General features: G+C 48.4%; 1 protein-coding gene across 4 annotated transcripts in view; it reads left to right on the top strand.

Annotated features, from left to right (window-relative positions):
* Nucleotides 1-12,454, top strand: part of Stk32b (serine/threonine kinase 32B) — a 254,592-nt gene extending 242,138 nt beyond the window's left edge. For 2 of the 4 annotated variants that reach the window (XM_059275781.1, XM_059275784.1), the window contains 4 exons: nt 919-1,044; nt 3,406-3,537; nt 5,851-5,915; nt 11,987-12,454. In XM_059275781.1, the coding sequence (XP_059131764.1) occupies nt 919-1,044; nt 3,406-3,537; nt 5,851-5,915; nt 11,987-12,125 (462 nt within the window). In that variant the 3' untranslated portion in view covers nt 12,126-12,454. Of the gene's footprint in view, nt 1-918; nt 1,045-3,405; nt 3,538-5,850; nt 5,916-6,280; nt 6,405-8,322; nt 8,598-11,986 lie in introns of those variants that run through there. The other 2 variants (XM_059275783.1, XM_059275782.1) reach the window with 2 other exon arrangements.
* The last annotated feature ends 6,211 nt before the right edge of the window (nt 12,455-18,665 follow it).

Below are 18,665 nucleotides of genomic sequence, written 5' to 3'. Positions count from 1 at the left end.
AGCCAAATCCATAAGCTCCAGCTTCTGCGAGAGAGCCTGTCACAAAAAAATAAGATGGAGAACAGTGGAAGACACGGCAATCTCTGGCCTCCACATATGCATGCACACACATGCATGCACACACATCTATGAATATGTGCATGCAGAAACAGAGACATTACAAAGCAATGCCCTGTGGGGGGGCTTTTTGTTTTTGTTATTGTTGTTTATTTATTTTGTGTGTATGCGTGTTTTGTCTTCATACATGTTTTTTCTACATATATGCCTGGTGCCTGTGCAGGTAATAAGAGGGTGTCAGAGGCCCTGGAACTGGAGTTACTAACAGCTGTAAGCTGCCATGTGCATGCTGGGAACCAAATCCGGGATCTTCTGCGAAAACAGCCAATACTCTTAAACACAGAGCCATCTCTCCAGCCCCTCTGAAGCTGTTTTTACACTCTAGCTCCTTTAGCAGAAACTAGCCTTCAAGAAAAGTTATAAGTGAATCACTCACTTAGTTCACAGAAGTCACCTTGCAACTCATGGGGGAAAATTCTGTTTCACACTTGTGAAACCAAGGCAGAAGTCCTGGGATGAGGTGGCCAGCCTGTTCTTTCCCACCAAAGCTTTTGTGAACATCAGTGATAAGTTGCTTTTTAGAGAACGGGCCCCAAAGAGGGGCATGGAGGCTGGAAACTTAGTCTCTCCCCAAGAGTCACCTGCCAGATGACCTTAGAGAAAAGAGCTGACCTTGAAGTCCCTCTCTAGCTTTAGGAGTGTATTTGGCACTCCAGAGCTAACCCAGATGGGGCAGGCCACTCACTGCCCAGCATGGCATGCAAGGATGCCCTAAGTGTTGGGTGAGACTCCATCTTCAAGTCCGTGCTCACTCAGGTGGGATGCATCATTCACAGAAGTGTCTTTGCCCTCTGACCACAGCTGCTGACCAAGGACCCCGAGAGCCGCCTGTCCAGTCTCAGTGACATCCAGAATATGGCCTACATGGCAGACATGAACTGGGATGCAGTGTTCGAGAAGGCACTGATGCCCGGCTTTGTGCCCAACGTGAGTCATACCACCCTTCAGCAGGTCCCCACCTTGGTATTAGGCATGACCCCTGCCACTGACTGCTGAACTCCCTGAAAGTCACAGAAGTAAGGTACCGACAGATTTGTGGTTCACTGAGAGCCAACATACTTGGACCAGATTTCCAAGGTATGCTTCTTGCACTGGACACATGGGCTGCTGAGCCTCCCTGGCCTCTCCTGCCCCTCGAAACAGGTGTCAAGGGCTGTGTTAGCGCAGATGCCGGTTGGTCACAGGGAGATTGCCATCTCCCTAAGAGCCTGTCCTCACTGGCCTCATCTCAGAAAGCCCATGGCAATGCTCTAGGAGGCACTAGAGGGCCTTGGTGCATCGCTGTCATGTGACTGTGGATGTGTGGGTGATGAGAGCCAACATGGCTGAGTGTGCGCTCAGTGCTGGCTTCCTTCTTAGAACTTCCCATGCTTTAGCTCCTAGGAGCTTGACAGTAGCCTGGGAGTGGATCTTCTAAGTGTTCTGGGTGAGGTGAAGTAGTTTCCCCAACATGACCTGGGACGAGGTCAGCAGAGCTCTGCAACTTGAGTGGACGAATGAATGGATGATAGGCCACTCAGGAGAGCCTTGAGCCCGAGTTCAAGCTTTCCCTTGGGAGAGGGCAAATGCTGAAGTCAAGTGTGTGCAACAGAGAAGGGATTCTTAGCCACGTTCAAGAAGTCAATGGTGATGGGAGGAGCCAGGGCGCATGAGACTCACAGTAGAGCCTGACAAACAGAACAGAGGTCATTGTGTGTATGAGTCCCACTGAAAGGCAGGGTGTGGCCCCACATGCCCTCCCCCATATTCTCATGTCAGCCTCATTACCCTCACCTTACAGCTGTGGAAAGCGAGGCTTGTGGAGGCTTGGTGACTTGTGGTGGAAGAGCCAGGATTTGTCCCAGTTCTGTCTGCAAAGCCCGATCTTTCCTCCCACTCTCTGGGTGTATCAGCACTGACCAGGCTTGAGACAACACAGCAACCTGGCTGAACTGGCGTGGTCAACAAACCCTAGCTTGTGACTCAGGTTGGAAGCTAGCATCCCTGTGGTGGCACCAGCACCATGACACAGCTGAGAAAATACCCGTTCTTGACGGGGCAGCCACTGGAAGCTTAGCGGGTCTGTCTCAGTGACTCCTAGCAGCCTTTGAGGCCGTACACTCCACACAAGGGTGGACAGACACAGAGCAGAGGTCGTGTGTCATCCAGAGCCACCCAACTGAAGGCGAGTGCTCAGAGGCAGGCTGCCTGTCCCTGAGGCCACACCTGGCCTGGATCCTCTTAACTAGGTCACAGCAAGTTGTGTCCTCGCAGGCCTGGGGACATGGAAACAGAAAGGACTGAAGTACTTTCTAGAAACCCTGAGATAATTTTTTGAAAGTTTCATCATCCTGAGGCCCCAGAAGTGAGGAAACCTGTCCAGGACCAGAGAACTGCAGCATTGGGATCCCTGTGTGACTGCAGAGATGTTGATGTAGTCACTTTACCTCACCCAGAACACATAGTCACAGGGCTGCATGGCCTGGGGGTGGATCATCAAGACGCCAACCCTCAAGGACAGTCTCAGAACCCTGATGTGAGAGCCAGGGACTGTAAGTCAGGGTGGGTGGAGCCCCAGGCCTGCAGCAGGGCCTGGCCTGAGTGTGGACAGCTCCAGCTGTGGAAAGGACAGGGAGCTGGACAGATGTTGATCAGAAATGGTGCTTAGGCAGAGGCAGGTAGATCTCTGCGAGTTCGTGGTAGGACTTAGTAGGACTCTGTCTCAGCCCTGGCAACCTCAAAAGTTCATTAATTAAAATTTAAATTAAATTATGAAAAACCAGAATAAGGAAAATAATGACATGTGAATGTGTCTATAACGAAAGAATTAGTAGAAATAAAGTAAAATTACATGTATAAACAGTCACAGGATTTAGACCAGTGTTTCTCAACCTGTGGGTCTCGAACCCTGTGGGATTCAAACAACACTTTCATGGGGGGGATAACCTAAGACCATTGGAAAACACCAATATTTATATTATGATTAATAACAGTAGCAAAATTACAGTTATGAAATAACTGTATTAAAGGGTCTCGGCATTAGGAAGGCTGAGAACCACTGATTTTAGACACAGGGAGCACAGGATGGGGTTCCCCCACCCCAGACCCCTGCTAGGACTGTGTCTCTAAATGGATAGTGTGTGTGCTGAGCCTGTATTGATTCATCATCAGAGAGAAATACAAGGCATCCCAGGGTGCCAGCTAATGCCGTTGCTGAATGTGAAGATGCCCAGCTATGCGCAAAGAATGCACAGGCAGTGATGGACAAAATAACCACAAACCACGCTCTTTCTTTCCGCTTTCCTTCAGAAAGGGAGACTGAACTGTGACCCCACGTTTGAACTTGAAGAAATGATTCTAGAATCCAAGCCACTTCACAAAAAAAAGAAGAGGTTGGCCAAGCATCGATCCAGAGACAGCACAAAGGACAGCTGTCCCCTGGTGAGCCCCCCTGGGGGGTTCTGGGGAGGAAGAGGGAGATGCTTCTTATTCAAAGGTACATCTCACCCCACCCTTCCCTTTCCCCCTCTGTGTCCTTGGGGGAGTAGTGCCAAGGCTCCCACTAGATGCCAGCTCTGGAGATCCTCACACTCCTCGTATAAAATGGCATCATACTGGGTAAGAATGCAGGCACACCCTCCATATGCTTCAGATTGCTTTAGATCCCTTTCATCACTTGACACAGTGCAGATGCTGTGCACATCAGTGTTGGGCATCGTTCTTTAACACAGATCTCACCAGCGCAGGCCTAACTGCAAAGGGCACAAGTAAGACATGGTGGACGATGACACTCAGCTAAGGTTCTGTGGAACAGGTGAGGCTGAGGAGGGTGACACACACATCACGTCATTCTTGTGGACTTTTGTACGGTGTTCAATGCACTTCACATCTTAAGTTTTGCTTTATGGAAATTTCTGGAAATTTTGTTTCTCAACATTTTCAGACTGCAGTTGGATCTGGGGGGTTCGCAGAGGGCTGACTGTACCTTTTTTTTTTTTTTAAGTAAATGAAGCGCCTTCAGCATGCAAATAATCTCTTTTTTTGTTTTTGTTTTTGTTTTTCGAGACAGGGTTTCTCTGTGTAGCTTTGGAGCCTGTCCTAGAACTCACTCTGTAGCTCAGGCTGTCCTCCAACTCACAGAGATCCACCTGCCTCTGCCTCCCAAATGCTGGGATTAAAGGCGTGCGCCACCACCACCCGGCGCAAATAATCTCTTACAATGCAAATCCATGCAAGGATGACTGTAGAGGGAGTGCCCACATTCTTACCATCCACACAGAGAACCCCAAGAAAAATACAGGGCACCTCTGTCCCTGTGCACCTTTTATGAGGGGGTCTCTCCTGCAGGGGGACACCCCCCATGCCCTCTCAGGCTGCACTGTGACAGTCCATCGCGGTGGAGAGGGTCTGGCAGCAGAGGCTTGAGGCAGCTGCTCACACTGTATCCACAGTCAGGAAGCAGAGAGAGAGGGATGCTGGTGCTCAGCTCGCTCTCTCCTTTTTATCCATTTTGGGGACCCCAGCTCATGAGATGGTGTGACCCACATTTAGAGTAGATCTTCCCATCCCAGTTAATCCAGTTTAGAAACTCACTCACAGCGTGCCCAAAGGTTTGTCTCCCAGGTTGTTCTAAACCGCCACTGTCTTTCCTGGTCACATAGTCAGGAACCTTCACATTTGGCAACAACATAAATCAGAACTGTGGGGAATATGGGAATCTTTCTTGACTTTTTTTCTCAGCCAGTGAAATAAGCAGTTTCACCTACACCATCATTTAAAACTACAATCCCTCCCCTGGGTCAACTGCACCCTCCTTACTCCCCTGCTTCTCAGTCCTGTGGATGTTTTATGTGTGCACTCTGACCGTTCGACTATTTGATCATATTTCTCTCGTGTCGCTAACCATCACACCATCTCAGCTCACCTGGCTTCCTTAGGATTCCCTGGCTGGCAACTCCATCATCCCCTCCGTCTTCACATAGCCTCTCTCTCTCTGAGTATTTGACTCGGTGTGCCCCTCATGCAAGGACACCAGTCATTGGCTTCGGCCTCCACAACGTCATACCTTGCCTCACCTTAACTTGAAGACCTGATCTCAGATGAAGCCATGTTCAGATACTATGGCTGAGGGACTGGACATACTCTTTGGAGGGCACAATTCATCCACAACAGCCCCTTCCCCTATAAAATATAGGTTTTTAATTTTTTTGCAGTTACCTTAATATAAAAATGAACATAACCTGTGATGCAAAAATGTTTATTTTAGTTCTCTAATTTTAAAATCTTGCCAGCCTCTGGAAGTGCCATGGGCCCATGGCCCTGAGCTAGGCATCCCAAAGGCTCACAGAGGGGAATGGGCTTCCTTGCATCGGGTACCATCTACATGCAGCTTCTAGGGGTCATCCCCATAACATTCTGATCCTGGAAGGACAGTTGGCATGAGTGTCTTGATCTGAACATCTCCTTTGCATCCTGAAGGGGACTTGAGTGGCATCCAAATATGAGGGAGCCCCAATTCGGAAGCATCAGGCAGGTTCCATCATCCTAGAGTGGCTTCTATGATTTTTATCCCTTAAAACCAAGAAACACATTTGTCTGCAGACGCAGTTGCTGGCCCCAGCCACTGAGCTTGTTTCTAAGTCCTGAGTGGCCACCATTCCCATTTAAATAAACTAGTTGCCCTTAGTGACCCCTCTGCTACATCCTCCTGGCCAGTGCTCTGCCACTTAGTCCTCTCCCTGTGCTTTTTGACAGAATGGACACCTGCAGCAGTGTTTGGAGACGGTGCGGAAGGAGTTTATCATATTCAATCGAGAGAAGTAAGTTCGCCTTGCTACACCCAGGCAGAGCCCGTGCCCCAGGACCAAGGCCCCCAGCATACATGCAGTTACCCCAAGCCAATCCCCCAAAACTAAGGGCTCCAGGAGAAGGTGGTCCAGCCCCACCAGCAAGCAGTAAGTGACAACAGTCCTAGTGTTGGAAGGGAGGGCACAGTGGAGCAACGCCCATGCCCTGGAGGGAAGGACGCTTCTAGATTTGGAATTAGGAGCTGTCCTCATCCTCAAAGAAGTAGGCTCTGCTAGGGGTGCAGAGTGATGTGGAGCCATTCAGAGGACCTGGCGGCAAGGTCCTTAGCCTCCCTGAGCTTCATCAGCATGGCAAAGTGAGAAGAATTGTTCCTTAGGATATGGAGTCTGTGGTACAAAGCCCAGCAGAAGAGGATGCTCAGCAGGGAAATGAGAACTGTCATTGCTGCTGTTACTTGGGTTAAGGGATAAGGCATGTGGGAACCTCTACCACCTAGGCAGGTAAGGCACGGGATGATGTGAGTCTGGGAGTGGCTTTGCAGGGTCTGTCCGTCTGCAGGTACTCTAATTCCCCATCATCAGCTAATGGAACAGTAAAAAAGGAAGCCTGCTCAAATGGTCTCTGAGTCTCAGCACTTGTGGATGGTGTACCATCCATCCAGGGTAGGAGTGAGCACAGGGCACAAGCAGGACAGGGCCAGGCTTCCTGGGTCCCTAGCAACACCAACCAGAGTGGCAGCCTCTCCGAGGCACAAGACAATGCTGGGTAAAATAAACTCAGGGCCCCCGAAACTTCAGGAGGAAATTTCTTGTAGAGACAGACAGAAGTGGCTCAGAAGGCTCTCAATGGTTCCCTGAGAACTTGGCACCTATGCCAATTACATTTGGGTTTCCATCACAGGAAAGAGAAGTATTATGTTCAGAGGGCAGCTGATCATGCTCATCTACGCCAATGAAGGATAAGGAAAACACAGCCATCAGAAAGGACGTGAAAGCGGTTCTAGGCCTAGCACCATAGCGGGTTCTTCATAGTCATCTCCACCTGCTTCAGCACTGATGATTACCACAGCCTTGTGTGTGTGTGTGTGTGTGTGTGTGTGTGTGAGAGAGAGAGAGAGAGAGAGAGAGAGAGAGAGAGAGAGAGAGAGAGAGAGAGAGAGAGAGAGAGAGGAGAGAGAGGAGAGAGAGAGAGGGAGAGAGATTCTTGCCTAAAATTACTGTTAAAACATTTTGGAGTTGAGATCCCACACGGCTTTGGGGGTACCCAGATCCCTATTCCTCTTCATGATGCAACCCCACACTGACTCTCATTAACATTTTTGCCAATTTAGAACCATTAATGTGCTTTCCAAGTAAAGAAACCCAATTTGTGTGTGACAAATAATCTCAGTTGTCAGTTTGATGAGCTCTAGAATTATCTGGGAGATGGTCTCTTAGTATGACTGTTGGGATTATCCTGACATCATCAAATATCATAAAAGTAGGTGGGAAGACCCTCCCACTATGGGTGCCACCATTCCTTGGCTGGGCTCCCGAATACTATAAATGGAAAACGGGAGCTGAGAGGCAGCTTCCACTTATCCATCTCCCTCTTGACTGTAGATAGACATGACTAAATCCCCGAAGCTCTGGCCACTGTGACTTCCATGCTGCAATGGATTGTACCCTGGAACTATGAGCCCATAAACCCTCGTTCCATTAAATCGCCTTTGTCATAATGTTTTATCACAGCAACAGGAAAACAAACCGAGACAGCACCAATGGGAAAACGTGTCAGCTATGGAATACTAGCAGGATTCTCTGAAGCAAGCACAGAACACTGGCAATTTCCCCTGTGAGAGCTTTACGTTGTTTTCCACTGATTAACTAGCTGTTATTTTATACCCAGGCTCCTTAGGAAGAAGCCATAGATTGGCACCTGACAGCCCTCTGTGCTGAGTTACTGTGAAGCCTCGTGTTCTGTGCTTGCTTCAGAGAATCCTGCTAGTATTCCATAGCTGACACACTTTCCCATTGGTGCTGTCTCGGTTTGTTTTCCTGTTGCTGTGATAAAACATTATGACAAAGACAATTTAATGGAACGAGGGTTTATGGGCTCATAGTTCCAGGGTACAATCCATTGCAGCATGGAAGTCACAGGGCTGCATGAGGGTAGCCCCACATCACAGGGAAGAGCTACTGTGGAAATAGAGAGACACTGCCATAGCCCTGGGGACACTGAGGGATGTCTGCCACCAACAATAGCTGGAGGAGGCAGGGAGGAACTTGAAACCTCGTGAACACAATGGGAACCCAAGATGAGTACAGCCATCCTACCTTTCTCCTGGGCTGTGTTGAGCAAGAAGTGGGTTGGAGAAGAGGACATTAGTGTAGCAGGAATCTTAAAAGTTCTTATTAATAAAATCCAACCCGCAGCCAGGTATTGGGGTGAATGATGGAAGATCAGAGAAGCAGAACAAGCCACAGCCACCTCACCTTGCCAGTTCCTCAGCTGGTCCTGTTTCCTCAGACTGGAAGCCTCTAAGTCCTCATCCAGATTGAATCTCAGCTGAACTGCTGCTAGAAGCCTGAAAGCTTAACCAGCCAAATGCTTCACCAGCCAAATGCTGCTAGTTCCTGGTCTTCATGCCTTATATACCTCTCTGCTATCTGCCATCACTTCCTGGGATTAAAGGCTCACTTCTTGGGATTAAAGGCGTGTTTAATGCCTGGCTGTTTCCAATGTGGCCTTGAACTCACAGAAATCCAGAGGGATTTCTGCCTCTGGAATGCTAGGATTAAAGGTTTGTGCTACCATTGCCTAACCTCTGTTTAATATTGTGACTGTTCTGTCTCTGACCCCAGATAAGTTTATTAGAGTGCACAATATTTTGGGGAACACAATACCACCACACATTAGTGCTCAAGGCTGGCTGGAAATGATGACAAGAGAATGTTTTGTGTTCGAAGAAACAGACACAAGCTTGGCTGCCTCACTGAACCCAGAGAGAATTCTATCAGGAATGATGCCCAGAAAGCACAGCCTGGAAGGTCAAAAATAGAGTCTTGTACATGAATCTGGAGCTCCCCTCCAACACACTGTGGCCCCAACCAGTTCTCAGCTCCTTTCCGCCCCATCCCTTTTCACTACAGGAAGAAGGACTAGAGGAGAGGCCAGGAAGGCTGTGGGGGGCTCACTTTTAATTCAACACCAAGGAGATGTACCCAAGGGCTTCAGTGGCTCCTAGATGCAGTCTTGGGATATAGGGACCTGGGATTTGCTGAGACTGACTGGGGCTCTCCAGAGGAGGCAAGAGCACTCTTGAAGAGTCTTGAGTTACCCCAACCAAGTCCTTGCTTTCTGCCCTTCAATACTTGCCCTCTATCTTCACCAGATGACCAAAGCCTGATTTGGTGCACACCTTTCTGAAACCTCCTAACCGTTTCAACTCTGCTTTGATGTGGTCTGTGTCTGTCCATTTGTATCGTCTATAGAGAAGCAGGACAGACTGTGTCTCCTTTATCTGACATGCTTGGGACTACAGGGTTTGGCATTTGGGGTCTTTCTGACTTTGGTGTGCCATGGCTTAGTTCTAGAGTTTAGAGTATTTGTACCCATCATTTGTGATTCTCTCAACACAGATAGTTAAAATGGCAAGTTTGCTGAGAAATTCAGTGTTCCCTGACATAGAAATAGACAGGCAGACAATCTACATGCATAGCATTCGCATCTGCCAACTGTACAGTCCGTAAGTCTGCACAAATCCTTCTTATTTTCTCATCAGTTATGCATATCTGGGCTGTGGGCTAGGCGTGTGTCCTCTTTATAGATTCCAGAAGACAGTTCCTTACAGTGAGCGTTTCCTGCTCACCCTCTGCCCTCCTATCTGACCTCTTCAACTGAGAGCCTGGCAAGTGGGTAAGATGAGGAGAAGAATAGGGTATGAGCAAGTGGGTGGATGGAAGGTAGTCTGTGGGAGCAGGAAGTGATGATGGGTGGGTGATACATGGATGGATGATGGATAGACAGATGGCTGATGTATATGTAACATATGTATGTATGCATGGATGGATTATGGGGTGAGTTGACATCTCAGTAGATGGAGAAGATAATGAATGGATGAGTGGAGAGACAGACTAGATGGGTTAGTATGTTGTTGGGGTGGATGGAAGGTGAGTAAATGGGTGAAGGCTATGTAGATGCATAATGGAGAATAGGTAGGTAAGGTATACAGATGGGAGTGTACATGGAGTGGAATGACACACAGACATGAGAGTGGATGAACAAATGGATGGTACAGTACATGAATGTGACTATAAGTAATATAGACAATCAGATTAAAAATTGGATGGGTAGGGAATGTATCTGTGGACTGATGGATGGATGGATGGTGTATCTGTGGATGGATGCATGAATGCATGGATGTATGGATGCATGGATGCATGGATGAATGGATGGGTTTGTGGATGGAAAGACAGAAGCTCAGATGCATTGGGGAAAGCACAGGCTTCAGAGCATCCCAGAAGAACAGCCCGCCTGTTTCCAATCTTGGCAGATGGAGAAAGATCAGGGAACAGGAGCCCCCAAGTCACTGTCCTGTGTAACAGTTTTGTGTCACTCAGGCATTGCACTGGTGCACACATATCTACTGGGCACACTCACACTCATACCCAGCTGCCATCTGTCTGAGGTGTAGACTCTATGGCTCTTGTCTTGAGATCATCCACAGTACCCTGAACATGATAGGTACCAGCAGGACTTTTTATCTTATACAAAAGGACTTTTGTTTTAATGAAGACCATGGTGGGTGGCCACCTGCTGTGCCCTGTTTGAAAAACGATGTTATACATCACGTCAACTCCATCTGAAGCCTGGAGCTCATGTCTTTCTGAATAAGGTGGAACTTGTCTTTGGTGTGTGTGTGTGTGTGTGTGTGTGTGTGTGTGTGTGTGTGTGTGGTGTACCTGCATATGGAGGTCAGAGGTTGACGTGTAGTCAGGATGTGACTGTCTCTGCCTCTCTAGAACTGGCATTGCAGGCCCCCATGCCCAGCTGTCTTTTGTAGGCACTATGACTCTAGCCCATGCCTGTATAGCAAGCACTCTATAGACTGAGGCATCTTCTCAGCCTCTCTTTGGATTTTAAAAGACAAGCTCTTACTATGTATCCCTGACTTGCCTGAAACACTATAGCCTGGACTGGCCTCAAATTTACAGTGATCCTCCTGCCTCTGTCTTCCAAGAGCTGAAATTACTGATATGTACCATCCCAGGCTAGTAGGAATTACTATTTCCAGACCCACACTAGTGACTTCCCTTACACCTATCTGATCCTGTTGCCTCCTGCACACCATAACCCTCACTTTAGCTAAGTTAATCTCAGAGATGCTAAGCAGCTTCACCAAGGCAACTTGGAAGTTTAGAGTCCGTGTTTCGGTTGGGTTCCCTGTTGCACTCTTGAATGCCTCTGTTCCTCCTCTGGCTTGTACCACGTGCAGGCAAGTGTCAGCTGTGGCACAGTGAGTGAACCTGAACTTGAAGATCAGAGAGGGAGGGATACGGACATCTTCCAACCTGCAGCAGGTGGCCAGCTGCTAAGAAATGCAGTGTTCAGGCTCCTGCTCCCTCAGCACGGCTTTTCATGGAGCATTGCATCAGTCTGGGTGTTTGGCTGTTCAGGCCACTACCTATCTCCTCTTTAGCATAAGCTCTGTGAGGACAGAGAAGATGGTTTCTTTGCTTGCCAGCATTGCCCCTGACCCCAGGCATGGCTACTTCTCCATCCACGGGTATAAACAGAATGAATGGTACATGGCTTCACCAACCAACTCTGCTGGCTGTGAACTTGAACAAATTACGTCTGTGATGGCACAGGGATTGGCAAGGTTGGAATTATTATCTCCATTTTTATAAACAGAGAAACCAAGGCTCTGTGTATTAAGTCACGCACCAGGTATACCCAAGTGGAGCACTGGGGACTCCCACTGAATCATGCACTCCTGGGGGAGAGGGCAGATTCCAGCTGTCTATCAGGAGTCCCTCACAAGTGTGTGGCTGCACCCAGCCTGCCATCACTAACCAGGTCTCTGCTGTACTTGTTGCAGGCTCAGGAGGCAGCAGGGGCATGATGGCCAGCTCTCAGACCTGGAAGGTCGAGTAGGAAGCCAGGTCTCAAGCAAGCTACAGGATGGTCGAAACAACAATATCCTGACCCATACATGCACCCGAGGCTGCAGCAGCTAAGCTCTCCTGCCCAGATGGCACCCTCTCTGCCCTGACACCCAGAATCCCTCCTCTGTGCCCTGATGGTCCCCATCTCAGCCCTAAAACATCAGATGCAAAAAGAGCTCTGTAATCAGATCTGGGGAGCCTGGACTCTGGTCCCTGCTTCCAACTGCTTTCCTGTGTGACCTTGAACAAGTCACACTTCCTCTGTGCCTCGGATTTTCTGCATCTGTGGAAGGGGTTAAAGAGCTCTCTGCCCTGTCTCCAGTCACAACGTTGTGAGAATCCGGTTGGACTGCACATATCCAAACTCTCGGGCATTGATAAAAGTGTTTTTACATGTAAAATATCTCAACATTTGCAGTGTCTGTTCTCCTACCCCCCAAAACAATTTAAACCATGAGAACTTCACAATTTGGTCCATCCTAGCTTGTTAGAGTGTACTTTCAACAAAATAAATAGCTGGCATGTTTGCCCCTCCTACGGGACTCCCAGGTTCCAAAGCAACCAGGAAGAGTCAGCCACAGACTTTCTGGTCTTCTAGAACGGTGCAGAATACAGACCAAGCCCAGGGGCTCCATGCTGCAGACACGCTTCTTCTTGACTCCTGGAAGGCCACCCCAACCTTTGGATTTCAGCAATCACCAACTCTTGCCATACCCGCACATCCCCATACTTGGTGGCACTCAGGTGCATCTCTGGTCATTTCTTCCTCCCACAGAATTTTGTGGGATCCCAGAGAAGACTCATCCTGATAAGAACCTCAGTCCCCACCATCCTTCCAGGGTTTCCTTCCCAAGAAGGTTATAAAACAGGCCAGTCAGTCTGTCATGCACAAGCCGCCTGGCTGGGGAGAAGGCTCCATGAAGCCTCTGCTTAGTCAATTGTAGAGGAAAGCAGGGTCACTCAAGAAGCAAAGTATTTTATGACAAGGCCAGGGATCAGTTGACACTGGAGCTGGGGATGCTGAAGCAAAGAAAGCTGGGACGTTCGGCCAATTGGCAGCTGCTGCCAAGACTGGAAGACCTCTGCAAGTCACGTGACTGCTCAAGAGTCAGTTGGCTTACTCTCAAACAGGAAGGAGAAGGTTGACCTTTCAGAGTCATTACAGGACTTGATAAGATCCCATGTGTCACACAGTGATGACTGACAGTCAACAGCCATTTGTCTTCACTGTCCTCCTCCTCCTCATCTTCTCATTATCGTCATCTTCTCCTTGATCCTCCTCCTCCTCATCTTCCTCATCATCACCGACATCACAATCGCCATCCCCCTCCTCCTCTGCAGGAGGCACTTTCTGTTTTGCCGACATGGTAGGTCTGTTTTCTGTGGACCAAGGATCCTCCAAGTTTACAGTTTGTTTTCTTTTCCCACCTGGAGCCTCTGAGGTCTGGACATCCCTGCTGAGATCAACTTTTGTCACTTTTGCATCTATTTCTGTTTTCTCCTTTTCCACTGTGATTTGAGTCTATTGGTGAGCGACATTTTAATGTATGGTAAGATTTTACACTTTTCTTCAAGTAACAGCATTGCTCCCCGCTCCCTTAACAGAGCCCCTCTCCCCCACCACCACCATGTCTGACTCCTGCCCGCTCCCTGTCTCCAGGCCCTGTCTGCCCCTCTTGCCTTCCAGGATGTCTCAGCTGCTCTTCTCTACACTGTGACCTGGAAGTATTACAATTACTTCTTGGGATGAGCTCATGAATGAGAGGCAGGGGTGGAAGTCGCAGGGTGAGGAACCCTGATTTCTTGACTCTGTTTAAGTCCATGTACCTTGTTTGGAATAAATGATTACTCAGACGTTCCTTGTATAACTGCTCTTAATTCTGGGATGGGTGGGACAGTCCTTCTTATAGATGCTCGAATTCAATCAGAAGCAGAGATGGAGCAGAAGGGTGAGCTAACCAGCTTTCCATCACTAGAGCAAAACACCCGAGATAACTAACTTAGAAAGAGAAAAGGTTCCTCTTGGCTTCTTTCTTTAAGGCCTGTGGGGAGGCAGCACATGACAGGACTGTGTGGTGGACTGACTTACGTTGGGAGCTAGGGATCAGAAAGAGTAATGAGTACTCAGGGTCCCACTATGTTCCACAAGGACATGCCCCAGTGTCCTAAAGTCCTCCCTCGAGACCCCGCCTCTTAAATGTTTCACTCCCTCCAAATATCACCATTCTAGGGCCAAGCCTTTCAAACCCAGACTGTTAGGAGATATAAGATCCAAGCTACAGCAGGTGGGGTGACATGTCAGTGACACACTGACTTTTCCCACAGATCAAACTGAGCTTGGCTCTCCGAGCATCTCCTCACTTGACTATAATTCATGTTATTACCATATGTTTATAAAGAATCTGTCCTCAAGGGTAGAAATCCAGAAAATGATGCACATAAACAAAACGAGCTTTTTAATGTCCTCAAATTGCCACCAGGACCTCACATACATGGGGCGCAGAAGCCAGTGTCTTCCATGTTCATGGGCATCTTGACTTCTCACCACCTTCTGACCATCTGCTGCACTGGGATGACTTTCAGCTTTCATCTGTGTAGGTCATCATAACCATTTCTCAGAGGTCAGTGCCACCTCTGTCAAGTCTCCTGGGACCCATGGCAACACTAATCCACGCCAGGCATAGCTCTTCTCCGTGGACCTCCATGAAAATTTCTCATAGCTTTCACAGCACATACTTGGTAAAGGAGAAAGCATCCATTTTTCTAGTGAATAAGACAGGGAAACCTGACACAAACTGTCTGTGTAGCACTTGCCTTGAGCAAGACCACCTCACCCCCTACCTATCTCCTCTGTACTTCCCAGGGCTTTCTCTCTTTAATGCCATCAGGGGCTGGCCCTCTTCAGAGAAGCCTCTTCATGAGGCCCAAATCACAAATGAGTTTTCACTTCTCTCTCATCCAACCTTCATTCCCAGAGTGCATGACCTCAGCCCAGCTTTGGCAGAAGAGCAATCAGATTAAACACATGATCCCTCCTTTTGTGTGAGACCTGCCTCGGTAGCACAGAGAAACATCTACTCACCCCAGACAGGGGCACTGATGACAGACTGAAATAATGATTCCACTGAAGTCCAACTTGGTGAACCAGTGAATGTATCAGGGTTACTTATGGGACTCAAAAGCCCAAGACAGTGTGAGTGATGACTCATGAACTGTGTAGTTTTGGAGCATCCTGCACAGCTGCAGTCTGCTCAACAGATGGGAGAATCTCCTCTCTTTATCAGTCTTTACTGTTTAACCTTGGGAAAGGAAGGGGCTCCTGAATCTTGTAAGCTTCAGGGACTTTCTGGGACTGTGTGTTGTTCACTTCCTTGTTGTGTGGATGTGGGAACCATCATTCTAGATAGTGAGTGTGACACCATTTTGACATTGTGGGTTTCTCAGAGATAATCTTTAAACCTGAAAGTCCCAGGTCCACAAGTCTTGGAGACCTGAGACTCCACACTGCTAAGAAGCACCCAGAACACACAGATCACACTAGAGAGGAACCACACTGCAGTAGCAAGGACCTAGAGCCTCTGCTCTCGTCCTGACAGGCCACCCTGCTGGTGTTTGTATAACCTAAGGCTTCAGTCTCCCTACAGTGTCAACCCCAAGTCCTTTTGATGGAGGCCTATGGCCCACAAAGCTGAGACATTTCCCAGTTGACCTGCACAGAAAACTTTTGCCACACTCAGTCTAGAAAACACCCTGGGGCCATCAAATTACAAATTCAGATGTCATCTCCCTATGAAAGAAAAAGAATTCCCCTGGAAAAGTCTCTGACATGACAGGAGGTGGGTAAGTCATGAGGGTACCTTGAGAAGAGGACTAGTGCCCTTTTTAAAAAGGCCGGAGGAGGCTTGTCCCTTCCACCGTGTGAGGGCATGAGGAGCAGGCCCCATGTGAAGCAGGAAGTGGGTCTTCACCACACTCTGACTCAGCCTTCATCTTGGACTCCCCAGTTCTCAGGGCCATGGCAGACAACCTTCTCTTCTTCATAACCCACCCAGTCTATGGGCATCATGCTACAGCAGCCTGAACACACATGTGGTATCCTGAGCTAGCACTTAGTAATTAAGGGTAGAGTTGGGGAGGTCTCAAACAGACCTCTGACAAGGATCAAGAAAAACCAAAGTCTCATCTTCCCACTCAGCTTTTCCCATCTGTCCCCAAGCCAGCACACCAATAGCCAAACGGACATCCAAATGTCTATATCACTATTAAACAGCTGGAAACCTGCTTGACCCAGAGGGGGTCAAGCAGAAATGGGAAGAACAGAACCCAAGCTTTAGCAAGGTCTCCATCCTTCCCAGAACTTAACTTTAGCACCAGCAAACTCTGAGTAAAAGCCTAGAAGCCCAGCTGCTGGGAACGGTAGCTCCACTTACAACCGAAGTCCTGACCCACTAGAAGAGAAACCCTTACCTCACTATGGAGTGATGGGTGAGTATGAGAGAAACTTGTTGTGTTAATGACTAACCTCCATTAAAAACAAACACACACCTGGCATGCAATTCCACCACTCAGGAGGCAGAGGCAGGTGAATCTATATGAGTTCCAGGCCAGCCTGGTCTACGTAGTTAGACCCTGTCAGAAGGAAGGAAGGAAGAAAAGAAGGAAGGAAGAAGGAAGAGAGAGGGAGAGAGGGAGGAAGGAGAGGAAGATAGGACCATGGGAACATTTCAACCAAGGAACATTCTATAAAATACTTGACCTTAATTCACCCAAAGGATCAAGGTCATGAAAGGAGGGGAAATGGGAACTGGTTATGAACTGCCGGAGATCTGGGGGAAGTGACTGCTAAGGAAAGAGACAGCTGGTGGCACCGGAGAACAAAGAACGGTCACCAGATGAACACACTCCTAGTTCAGTGAACAGTGACTCGCTAATGTGAGTTTCTTCATTTGACACGTATGCCACGGTTATGTAAGAAACTCACCCTGAGGGGAGGTGAGTGAATGGCATCAGGGAATTTTAATGCAGTCTCCAAAGTCCTTTGATAAATCTAAAACCATCTCAAAATGAAAGCCTTTGAAAATCTGCCCCCAGACGACAGGGGCTTCCATCCACTCACCTCCATACCTTCTACCCTCATCCCTCATTGCATCGTTGGTGGTTTTTTTTGGGTTTTTTTTGGGGGGGGGTTGTTGTTGTTGTTGTTTTGCAAAACCAAAATTGGAGCTCTACTCTGTAGAACAAACCAAGTGGTGTGGGAGCTGAGACGAAGTTTCTAACGATAGGAGTTAGCAGTGCTTCCTCCGAGAAGAGCGTCACTCTGTCTGTCCCAGCCTGAAGATGCTGTTCCATGACACAAAACCCTCAGCCACTCTTCCCTTCGAGGGGGAAGCTCAGAGACCAAACACACTCAGACAGGAAGTGACAGACGCCCCCCACACACACACACACACCCGTGCTCCTCAGCTTGGCCCATAAAGCTGAAGTACAGGTGTGGGCCACAGCAGGGGTGCCAGACAGAGCTCCCCAGAGACATCGGGCAACTCAGAGAAGAGCAGAGAACTCTAAAAGATTGAAGACATTTCCTCTGACTTGTTGCAGAAGATATTACAGCCATAAAGCAACAGAACAAGCTGCCCTAAAACAGTGAGAGAGTGGGAAAGAGCTTCCGGAAATTAAAAAATTACTGTCCAAATTTAAAAAATAAAGTCCCATGAAAGACCTGAAGGGATAAGGAAAAGAAACCACAAAGACTCACTTGAAAAGGACTGAGCGAAGTCTGACCAGGAAATGGAGGCCCAGAAGAACCCCAAGTTTACTACTAACCATGAGGTGTGCTGAGTGATTGCTACACAGTGATCCTGGCACACCCAGAGGGGGTCAAAGCTCAGTGAGGGGGTGTAGTCAGGGTTCCCACTTCATAAAGGAAGACATTGAGGCACAAAGAAGAGGAACACCATTTGAAGGTCCTACAGCTGCTGACGGGAGAACCAGCCCCAGGCAAGCCTGGATCCCGTCTCAGTCCACAGCCACAGCCGTTTCTCCCTGGGTATCCCGAAGCAGTTCACTCGGTTCAGTGGACGATCATATTCACAGAAACAGTGCCACTAAAACCTTCACTGGCTTAAAACTTTCAGAACCAAACCACATACCAAGCACAGTTCTCCTTCTGTTTCATGAGCGAGAGGGGTGCAGCTTATAAGGATTAAAGAAAAAGAGCTTACTGGCAAAGTGCCAGGCAACTCTATTCCCACCAAGGGATGCCGGGAGCCACCTCAAGGGAAGATGTAAAGCTCATTCCCGCCTCTTGCCATGGCCACTCATCTATGGGGACAGCGGCATCAACACAGTGATGTTCTTGAGGTCAGATCTAAATGTGGATGCACTGGAATTAATACAATAGGGGACCCTTGTTAAAGAATTGAGTAGACATGGCAAGTTCAAGATTAGGTCCAAGGGCCTTGGAAGGAGCCTGAGAAACCCAGGGGCTTGAAACTTAAATTGCTTTCTATTTATAGTCAGCCTTCCTCCTGTCAATGAGCAGTTGACACCAAGTCAAGAGGACTAAGGAACCATGAGAGTGGGAGGGGATGACCAACCCATAGGGCAAGTGGG

The sequence above is a fragment of the Peromyscus eremicus genome, chromosome 10 (genome assembly GCF_949786415.1).
Source record: "Peromyscus eremicus chromosome 10, PerEre_H2_v1, whole genome shotgun sequence".
Lineage (NCBI taxonomy): Eukaryota > Metazoa > Chordata > Mammalia > Rodentia > Cricetidae > Peromyscus > Peromyscus eremicus.
The sequence above is the reverse complement of the archived record's forward strand: the minus strand, read 5'-3'. Positions and strand labels throughout refer to the sequence as shown.